Raw genomic sequence first — 10,296 nt, forward strand, 5'->3', positions numbered from 1 at the left:
GCAAACGAGGCGCGGTGGGGCCGCTGTGTCAGGATGGGCTGGTGGGACGGGGCTTCCAGGGCCGCGGGAGCTGGGGAGCGGCCAGCCGGCGCCCCCGGGGCCGAGGACAGGCCAGCCTTCGGGGAGCAGAATCCGAGGCGCCGCGGAGCCCGGCTCCATTCTCAAAAAACACCAGGAAAAGGATAGCCAAGGCTTTATTGACAAGCTCTCCGGTGACGCCACAAGTTGTGCAACCTCCAGCCGGGACTTCCGGCCCACGTCAGCGCGGCCACCCCGCGGGGAGCGGGGCTGGGGGGGACTGGAGCCCGCCCCGCCCGGCGGCTGCGCCCCGACGGCTGCCCCGCCCCGCGGCTGCGCCCGGACCCCCTGGCCTTCCCCGCACCGCGGCCGCCCCGACACCCGGGGCCGCGCCTTCGGCCCCGCCAGGCTTCCTGTGCGTCCATCGCGGGCACTGACCACAGGAGAGGGCCGGGTTCGCGCTTCGTTTTTAGGTTGATGCCTGCAAGTTCAAGGCCCCGTCCCCCCCCCCCCCCCCCCCCCCCCGCCGATGGGCCGGGGTGGCCGTCCGCCCTCCTCCCACCGTGGGACACACTTCCAAATCCACCCGCACCTGCTGGGAGACCACGTGGAAGCACGAGAGGAAGGTGCCGAGGCTCCCGCCCGTCACCCCGGCGACTCAGGAGGCTGAGATCTGAGGATCGCGGTTCAAAGCCAGCCCGGGCAGGAAAGGCCACGAGACTGTGATCTCCAATGAACCACCAGAAAACCGGAAGTGTTGCTGTGGCTCAAGTGGTAGAGCGCCAGCCTTGAGCTGCAGAGCTGAGGGACAGCGCCCAGGCCCCAAGTTCAAGACCCAGGACCAACCGAAAAAATAAAATATAAAGTACATGGGAGTGGCAGGCACTAGGTCCAGAAGGCTGAGATCTGAGGATGGCAGTTTGAAGCCAGGATGAACAAGAAAAAGTCCTGGGAGATGGAAGTTCAAAGCCAGCTGCGCCACATGGAGATCCTCCTCAGATGATGATGTGACCCCACAGTGAGACCTGAGGATGCTCCAGGCCCCAGGTTGGCACCAGCGACTGCACCCGCAGTGCTCTCCTCCATCTCCCACTTGGGGAAACTGAGGCCTGGGGAAAGGAACCAGGCCTCAGGTCGGCCTGGACACAGGCGGCCCTGTGTCCCGTGCCCTCCCAAGTGCAGTGCTGGTGTGGACTCTGCGCTTTTTCTTCCCTCTGGAAGGCAAGACAGCCATGAGAGGGGCCTCGAAGCTTCGACCGTGCCGGCACCAGGATGTGCAGGGGTTCAGGGAGAGCCCCACGCACCCCCAAGCCCAGAGGCCAACAGACACCAACTCCAACACACCCTCATACCCCAGGGCCCTTGCAGTGGCTGCCTCCCAGGGCTTGGGCTGCAGATCCTGAGGTCAGAAGCAGCCCCAGGGAGGGGCCCTGCCAGCCCTGGCCCCAGCGTGAGCCCCTCAGCTGTTCCTTCCTTCCCAGCCCCATCGTTCCTCCGCAGTGGCACAAGCAGGGCCCCCATGCAGGGAAGAGACCCTGGAGCGGACCGGAGCAGGCTGCAGCCTGGCTCGGCCAGCGTCCTGGGTGACCCGGGGAGTGGCTCGGGCCTCGCTGGTCCAGCCAGCCGCAGGGAAAGAGCTGGACATGGAGTGCAGGGGAGACTTTATTTCACGGTGGGAGCCTGGACAGGGCAGCAGGCAGCGCGAGGGATGGAGGAGGGGGGTGCAGTGCTGCCCCTGGCCTGCTGAGGAGAAACTGAGGCCAGCTAGGGGAGGCCTAGCCCGGGGAGGGGGGGGGGGCAGGAGAACCGGGGCCAGGGGACCAGGCCCCTCCCTCCAGGCTGTCTCTCCTGCTGGTGGGTTGCTGGGCCCGGTCCTCCCTGCCTGGCCTGGGAGGGGCGGGGGGAAGCCAAGGGAGGGCGGGGCACGGAGCCTGAGGTCGGGGAGCGCGGGGTGGCAGACCCTAGGCGGTCAGTTCCGAGCAGCGATGACCACAGAAAGCGCCACGCCCCCGAGGGCCACGGCGGTCGCCCCGAACAGCCACTTCCACGGGATGGACTGCGGGTATGGAAGGAGGGTCAGTTTGGTCTCCGGAGGCCCCACACCCGCCACGGCGGACACCCGGTCCCCAACCAACCACTGCTTACCACATCTCTCCACCTTTGACTAACTCCTACACATGCATCAAAACCTAAAACACTTTGGAAAGCTGATGGCTCACGCCTGTCACCCTAGCTACTCAGGAGGCTGAGACCTGAGGATCATGATTCAAAGCCAGCCTGGGCAGGAAAGTCTGTGAGACTCATCTCCAATAAACCACTAGAAAACCAGAAGTGGTGCTGTGGCTCAAGGTAGGGAGCTTGCCTTGAGCTGAAGAGCTGAGGAACAGTGCCCAGGCCCAGAGTTCAAGCTCCACAACCAACCAAAAAAATAAATAAACCCCTCGGGAGGCTGAGATCTGAGGATCAGGGTTTGAAGCCAGCCCAGGCAGGAAAGTCCACGAGACTCCCTTATCTCCAATAAACTGCTCAGAGAAAGAAGTGGCTGCTGTGGCTCTAGGGGTAGAGCGCTAGCTCTCAACACAAAAAGGCTCAGGGATAGCGCCTATGCCAAGAGTTCAAGCCCCAAGACTGGTAAAACAAACAACCACACCGAAACCCCGCTGTCCATGCCTCCCCTTCCCTGGAAGGACCACCACAGCCTGCTCTGAACCTCAGGCAGGGCCGCTGTCCCCAGGCCCCTTGACCAGGCAGAGGCCTGGCAGCACTCACCCAGGCCCCCTTGCCAGGGCACTTGGCGGGCAGCCGGCTGGGGTTGCCCAGCATCTTCCGGTACAGGGCGGTCTCCGTGCTGCGCTGCGCTGCGTGCTTCTTCACCAGCTTCGACAGCTCTGCGTGGATCGTCTGTGCAGGCGGCAGGGAGGGCTGAGGGTCCCTGCCAGCCACGGGCCCTCTGCCCCCTCCTGGAGTCGGAAAAGTGGGGCTGCCGTTCCCCCCCCCCCATGGTGCAGAGCCCGCATGCCAGCAAGGGGCGGCGGCCTGGGGCTGGGGAGGGTAGGCGGGGCTCACCTTGTTGGAGGGCTCCAGCTTCAGCGCGGTTCTCAGAATGGGAATGGCCTCACTGTACTCGCCCTGCTGCGCCAGCACCTGGGAGCGAGGACCCGGGAGGACCCACAGCTGCAGCTGCACCCCGGGGGGGGCCTTGGGGCCGGTAAGGGGGAGGTCTGGAGTGGGCGGGCCCCTGTCACGCTGGGGGTCCTGGCACTGTCTTCCTCCCGCTTTCCACTGCCATCCAGGGGGGGTTTCCAGCCCTGCAGCCAGGGAGGCCCTGGAGCTGGCAAAGCCCGAGGGGCGGAAACCGCCAGGCGCCACCGCACGCTGCAGCCAGCGGGGACTGGGCCGGCTGGAGCAGCCCGGGGCCGGCCTGGTGCCTCTGGGTCCTCCAGCTTGCGGCCCCACCTCAGGCCCTGCATGGTGCTGAGTACTAGGATCTGTGCACCAGGCCCAGGGTCCACCCATCCCCAATGCAGGCCAAAGCCTGGGGCGGACGGGGTAGGAGGTGGCACCCCTGGACCAGGCTGGAAGGCCCTGGGCCGGACACAGGGGGGAGGGCATGCGGTGAGGGGGACTGGGTGCGGAGACGGGGCGGGGGGAAAGGGGGGCACGCGGGGTGGGAGAGCCGGGCATAGGGGTGGGCACGCGGGGAGGGGAGCGGGGGCGCACCTTGCCCTTGCGGAAGAGCGCCTTGACGTTGTCCGGCTGGTGCTGCAGCACCAGGCTGCAGGAGCGCAGCGCGGCGCGGTAGTGGTCCAGCTTCAGCTGCGACGCGGCCAGGTTGTTGAGACACTTCACCTTCAGCTGCAGCAGCTGCTCCTCCTCCTCGAAGCTCACGTCCACTGCAGGCGACAGCGCACATGGCACGGCCGGCCTGGGAGGCCACGGCGTGGGGGGCCCCAACACCATCACCCCCACGTTGACTGGAGAGGGGGCGGGGCCTGCTAGGCCAGTTGTGGAACGTTCCAGAGGGCTGAGGCCTTGGGCGGTCACCTTTGGCGCTGGCGGTGATGGCCTTGATGGCCAGGTCGTAGGAGTTGGCGGCCAGCACGAAGTCCGCCCGCTGGTAGTGGGCGTTGCCGCACTCCCGCTTCCGGTCGGCCAGGGCCACGCGCTCCTGGCCGGTCAGCATCTCCAGGTTGGGGCCGTCCACCGCCGACTTCAAGGTGACCTCCAGGCACAGAGCCGCGTGGGGGGGGATGTAGGGGCTCCTGCTGGGGAGAGGGGCCACACTGGGACCGGGTGCCCCCAGTGAGCAGGACGGCACCGGCCGCGCTCTGCCTCCCCCCGGGGCCCCCCCAGGTCCCCTGTGGGCGGGACGGGACCCCTGCGCACGGGGGCGGGGCGGCCAGGGCGGCTCTCACCTGCCCTGGGGGCCATAGCAGTACTTGGAGTCAGCGGTAACCATTGCCGTCTCTCCCACGTCCATGAGCGGGACACTGAGGTCCAGTGCCTGGGGGGGGGGGCAGGGGGGAGGGGTCAGGGGTGCCAGGCCGGGGGGGGGCGGGGTCAGGGGTGCCAGGCCGGGGGGCGGGGTCAGGGGTGCCAGGCTGGGGGGCGGGGTCAGGAGTGCCAGGCCGGGGGGGGGGGGGGGGTCAGGGGTGCCAGACCGGGGGGTAGGGTCAGGGTCAGGGGTGCCAGGCTGGGGGGCAGGGTCGGGGTGCCCAGGCTGGGGGACAGGGGGCGGGGTCAGGGGTGCCAGGCCGGGGGGGCGGGGTCAGGGGTGCCAGGCCGGGGGGGGGGGGGGGGGAGGGTAGGGTCTGGGTGCCCAGGCCGGGGGGGCAGGCGGTGGGGTCAGGGGTGCCCAGGCTAGGGGACAGGGGGCAAGGTCAGGGGTGCCAGGCCAGGGGGGGCAGGGTCAGGGGTGCCAGGCTGGGGGGGTTGGGTTGGGTGCCAGGCTGGGGGACAGGGGGCGGGGTCAGGGGTGCCAGGCCAGGGGGGGGGGGCAGGGTCAGGGGTGCCCAGGCTGGGGGGCAGGCGGTGGGGTCAGGGGTGCCCAGGCCGGGGGGCAGGCAGTGGGGTCAGGGGTGCCCAGGCCGGGGGGCAGGCAGTGGGGTCAGGGGTGCCCAGGCTGGGGGCCCCCCACCTGGATGACGTCGCAGTCGCCCAGCGTGAACAGCAGCTCGGGCTCCTCCTGCACACGCGCCCCGTCCTCCAGCGACATCTGCAGCCGCACCGTCACCACCTGGCCCTTGGTCGGACGTCCGGCCCCGGGCGGCCCCGGTACCAGGGTCTTCTTCCTCAGCAGCCCATTCCCTGCCGGGCCGACACCTGGTCACCCTGCCGCCTGCCCTGTGGGGGATGGGGGGGAGGGGAACGGGTCCGCCCCTCAGGCCCCCTCAACCCCCCCAGGGCTGCCCTGCTGCCACCCAGTGGGAGACAGGTGATCCCAGCAATCCAAGGCAACCTTGCAGTCGGACAGGTTTGCTGGGTGCAGGCACAGCACCCTCCATGGAGCTGCACCCTAGTCCCAACAGGACAGGCCCAGGGGTCAGGCTTCACTGGGATCCCCTCAGTAAATGGGGGACCCGGTAGAGCCCTCGGCAAAGGGAGGAATTCTGTCCACTTCAGAAAACCAGTGTTCACAATGCAGTGGCGGATGGCTGGCTGGGGAGCCTGGCTTCATCCCCCCAATAGCCAGGGGTGTCTGGGCCTCAGTTTACCCAGGCATAAAAAGAGACAGAGGTGCAGCCAGCAGCAACCCTGGGTTTATACAACACCTGCCAGACCTCAAAGCACCACACAGAGCAACACCCTGGCAAACAATAGCAGGCTTCCCTCACCCTCCACACCAGCCCAGGGCTGAGACCTGAGCTGAGGATCTTGGTTCACAGCCACTCTGGGCAGGAAAGTCCCCTTGAGACTCCTATCTCCAATGAGTCACTCAAAAACCAGAAGAGGTAGAGCACTAGCTTTGAACAAAACAGCTCAGGGACAGCACTCAGGCCGAGTTCAAGCCTTACAACCAACAGAAAAAAAAAAAAGTTGGAAGTGGAGCTATGGCTCAAATGAAACAGCACCAACCTGGAGCGAAAAAAGCTCAGGGGCTGGGAAGGTGGCTCAGTGGTGGAGCGCTTGCCTTGCATGCATGAGGCCCTGGGTTCGATTCCTCAGCACCACATAAGCAGAAAAAGCCAGGAGTGGCTCAAGTGGTAGAGTGCTCTCCTTGAGCTGAAGAGCTGAGGGACAGCGCCCAGGCCCAGAGTTCAGGCCCCACGACTGACAAAAAAAAAGTTCAGGGACAGTGCCCAGGCCCTGAGTTCAAGCCCCAGAAGTCACACACAGACACATAATGCTTTGCATAGGATAAGGCTAGGGACACAACTCTTGGTAGAATGCCAACCTAACAAGCCTAAAGACCCAAGTTCAAACCCACTGACAAAAACAAATACAAAGAAGCTTTGTAACTTGCTAGTGCAATTAAGAAGCCATCAGCAGCCGCTCTGATACCCGGGGGAGGGGTCTCAGGTTGTGTTTGGAGGTGCTGGGCTGGAACACAGACCTCGCACAAGCATGGCCCGGCCTCTCGGGTATCAGAATGCAAATACTCCAGAACAAGCCATCCTGCTCTGCACCCGTGGGGTCACCGCCCCCCGGTAATCCCAGCGCCCACGTGACAGCTGGACACTGAGCAAACGTGTTATGGGGGGGGGGAGAAAAATATGACTCGCCATGGGCTAGGAAGGTGGCTCAGTGGTAGAGCGCTTGCCTTGCATGCCTGAGGCCCTGGGTTCGATTCCTCAGCACCACATAAGCAAAAAGAAAAAAACCGGAAGTGGTGCTGTGGCTCAAGTGGTAGAGCGTGCTAGCCTTGAGCTGAAGAGCTGAGGGACAGCGCCCAGGCCCAGAGTTCAGGCCCCATGACCGGACCCAAAAAAAAAAAAGAAAAATATGACTCGCCGGCTGACCTCTCACCTCGGGGCAGGCCCGGGCCAGCAGGGCCCTCACCAGTTACAGGCTAGCATGGACGCTGGAAATTATACAACCACAACAAAGACACCAACAAGCTCCTGGCTGTGAGGCTATGAGCAGGTGACTCAGCTTCTCTGGGCTGCTGCAAACAGCGCTCAAAACAGTGCAGGGAGACGCAGCAAGAAGAATGACAATGACACACTGACACACACATGCACGCACACACACAGAACAGAGTGTACCAGCCGTGCTGTGTGAAGTAGCGGCCATCCTCACTGTGCGGGACTTGAACCTCTCACAGAGGAGGAGGTTGGGGGAGGAGGGGCCTGTGCCCGGTCCCTCCCTCCTGTCCTGTTCCCCCCCCCCCCCCCACTCACCCAGGATGTCCAGCCACTCCTCAGGGGCTGGGGCTGGCGCTGGCTCCAGCTCCAAGGCTGCCAGAAACTCTCGGGCCAGGGCTCCGGGCTGCTCTGTTTCCTCCGCTGCTGGCTGTCCCATGTCCTCCAGCGGCGGCAGCTCGCTCAAGTCCCCGTTCTCTTCTTCCTCCTCATCTTCCTCCTCCTCCCCTTCTGCATCTTCGACGCCATCCAGCACCTCAAAGTCCTCCAGTGGAGGGACTCCAGTGGCCGGCGGGGCAGCAGGCTCAGAGGGCTCGGCCCAGGATGCCATGCTGGGGACGGGAACTGGCCCTGGGGACAGAGGCGGATGGGGGTCAGACGGCATGGAAAATGCTCTACTGCAGCCACTCCATGCTTTGGTACAGCTTGCTGTATGACTCAGTTTCCCAACTCCACAGCTGCCTGCAAGCAGGCTGAGCATCAGATCCTGAGCACCTGATTCAGGAACCCTGACCTATTCGGGTGTGAGCCTGCCTGTGTGTGTGAACTCGGTTTCAAGCTCTCCTCTGGCTTTTTCATTCAAGGCTGACACTCTACCACTTGAACCACAGCTCTACTTCCTGCCTTTTGCTGGCTGAGGCCTCACACAACTCCTTGCCCCGGCTGGCTTTGAACCTCGATCCTCAGCTCTCAACCTCCTGAGAAACCCGGGATTACAGATGGGCAGCCCAGGAACGAGGAAATAGGCCACTGCTGCACAAAGGATGCCCAGGCCAGAGGGGCAAAGACACGGGCACAAGGTCACACAGAGAGCGGGGGCTGCAGGGTCCGGAATCCAAGAGGGATGAGGGCGGGGTGCAGCCCCTGACACCCCCCCTCCCCGCCAGGCCTGGCCGGGCCGGGCCCTGGGTCCCCGAGCTGTCCACCTCTGGCCTAGGCTTCCTCCTCCTAAAGAGGCCCCCACCCCAAGACCCGAGTGCGGGTGCGGAGCGCCCCCCTGGCCCGCCCCCCCGCCCGCACCTCCCCAGCTCGCACCTCCCCCGCCCCCCCCGCCCCCCGCCCGCACCTCCCCCGCCCCCCCGCCCGCCCCTCCCCGCCCCCCCCCCGCCCCGCACCTCCCCCGCCCCCCCCCGCCCGCACCTCCCCCGCCCCCCCCCGCCCGCCCCTCCTCCGCCCCCCCGCCCGCCCCTCCCCGGCCCCCCCGCCCGCACCTCCCCGCCCCCCCCCGCCCGCACCTCCCCCGCCCCCCCCCGCCCGCACCTCCTCCGCCCCCCCGCCCGCCCCTCCCCGCCCCCCCCCCCCCCGCCCCGGCGACGCATTCTGCAGCGGCCCTGACCCCGGCCTGCCGTCGGGCCGCGGCCGGGCCTGCGGGGAGCGCCGCCCCACGACGGGCCCCCCGGGCCGCGGCCCGATCCCCGCGTCCGGCCCGCACCTGCCCGGCCGCTTCCGGGTCCGACCCCGGCCCCCCGACCCCCGCCCACAATGCCCCGCGCGGCGCGCGCCGCCCCCGCCCCCGGCCGCCCCGGCGCTGCGCCCCGACCCCCGCCGCCCGCGCGGCCCCGCCACGCCGCCCCGCCACGCCGCCCCGCGCCCGACCCCGCGCCCCGCGCGCGGCCCCCCCGCCCCGCGGCCGCCGAGCGCCCCGCCGCGCGGCCCCGCCGCCCGGCCCCGCCGCGCCCCGCACGCGCCCCCGCACACGTGCCTGCCGTCCGGGACCCCCGCCTGGGGTCCTGCGCCCCCTCCCCGCCCCCAGCCGCGGCCGCCGCGCCTCGGGAACCGGGCTCGGCCTCGGGCCCCGCCCCGCCGCGCCATTGGCCGCCGCCGCCGCCAGCGCGGCGCCCGTTGGCTGGCATACACGTCCGTCCCGGGCGCGGGCCCCGCCCCCTTCCTGCTTGGCGAGGCGAGGCGTTCTTAAAGGCGCAGGAGCCTGGGGGGGGGGGGGGGGGAGCCCGCGAGCGGCGGACGGCGACCCCTTCGCGGCTCGCTGAGCTCCCGCGGCTGGAAAAACACTGACCGCGCTCGCCTAAGTGCAGGCGCCCTCCCGAAGGCCCCGGGACCCCAACCCCGAGGTTCTGGGGGGAGGGGGTGACGGGACACCCCCGCGGCGCCTGTGCGTGCGGGAGGCGCCCGGTGCAGGGCTTCGGACACGCGCCTCCCCGCGTGCACGTTCGCAGTGGTGATGGGATGCTTGGGGTGTGCCAGGCCTGGGACTCGAACTCAGGGCCTGGCGCTGTGCCTGGCCTTTTGCACTCCAGACTGGCGCCATGCCCCTTGAACCAGAGCTCCATTTCCGGCTACTCTCCACTGATCACAGCCTGCCTGGGCTGGATTCGAACCCCCGTCCTCAGGTCTCAACCTTCTGAATAGCTGGGATTGATCACAGACAGAGCAGAGCCCGCAGAGCCTGCTTCGGGGGCTGATTGTTGCCCCCTTTCTGCCCAGCTTTGTGAGCTCTGTAATTGAGTCACACTCTGGCTTTAGGAGCTGCCTTAGTTTCTCAGGTCACTACTGGCACTGCCACCTTCAGGAAGCCCTCCCTGAACTCTGCCAGGCTGGCTTCCTTGTATCTGCAGTCAGCATTTGACAGCCTTGCACTTGCTAGGGAGCCTCCGAGCGGCCCCCTCCCGCCCCCCACTGCTTCCATAGTTGCAATTACCTTATCTTCTTGGTGAACCCAACCTTCCCAGATCCTGCTCACTGCCCCAAATGGACTTTGATTACTAGATCAATGGTCTCTCTCTCTCTCTCACACACACACACACACTTTCTCCTTTGGCTGTGTTTAGGTGGTTTATTTTTGGTTTGTTTGCTTTTTGTTGTTTTTTTGTCAGTCATGGTGCTTGAATGTGGGGCCTGGATGCTGTTCCTGAGCTCTTTTGCTCAAGGCTAGCATTGCTCTATCACTTGAGCCACAAGCTCCACTTCTTGTTTTCTGATGGTTAATTGGAAATGAATCTCCTGGACTTTTCTGCCCCAG

At 66.5% G+C, this 10,296-nt stretch overlaps 1 protein-coding gene across 2 annotated transcripts; it reads right to left on the reverse strand.

Annotated features, from left to right (window-relative positions):
- Positions 1 to 1,662: 1,662 nt before the first annotated feature.
- On the reverse strand, positions 1,663 to 9,111 carry Fkbp8 (FKBP prolyl isomerase 8). Of its 2 annotated transcripts, none has more exons than XM_042671288.1 (9): positions 9,022 to 9,111; positions 7,359 to 7,670; positions 5,156 to 5,325; positions 4,434 to 4,522; positions 4,063 to 4,280; positions 3,739 to 3,911; positions 3,085 to 3,162; positions 2,788 to 2,919; positions 1,663 to 2,074 (listed from the first exon to the last, which is right to left on the reverse strand). In XM_042671288.1, exons 2-9 carry the CDS (start codon positions 7,648 to 7,650, stop codon positions 1,988 to 1,990), a joined length of 1,239 nt encoding a protein of 412 aa, XP_042527222.1. In that variant the 5' UTR covers positions 7,651 to 7,670; positions 9,022 to 9,111; the 3' UTR covers positions 1,663 to 1,987. The 2 variants fall into 2 exon arrangements, with proteins under 2 accessions (XP_042527222.1, XP_042527221.1); XM_042671287.1 differs by having other exon boundaries at positions 4,063 to 4,283.
- Between the last annotated feature and the right edge of the window lie 1,185 nt (positions 9,112 to 10,296).

Source organism: Dipodomys spectabilis, unplaced genomic scaffold (genome assembly GCF_019054845.1).
Source record: "Dipodomys spectabilis isolate Male_0828 unplaced genomic scaffold, ASM1905484v1 ptg000609l, whole genome shotgun sequence".
In the NCBI taxonomy this organism is placed as follows: domain Eukaryota; kingdom Metazoa; phylum Chordata; class Mammalia; order Rodentia; family Heteromyidae; genus Dipodomys; species Dipodomys spectabilis.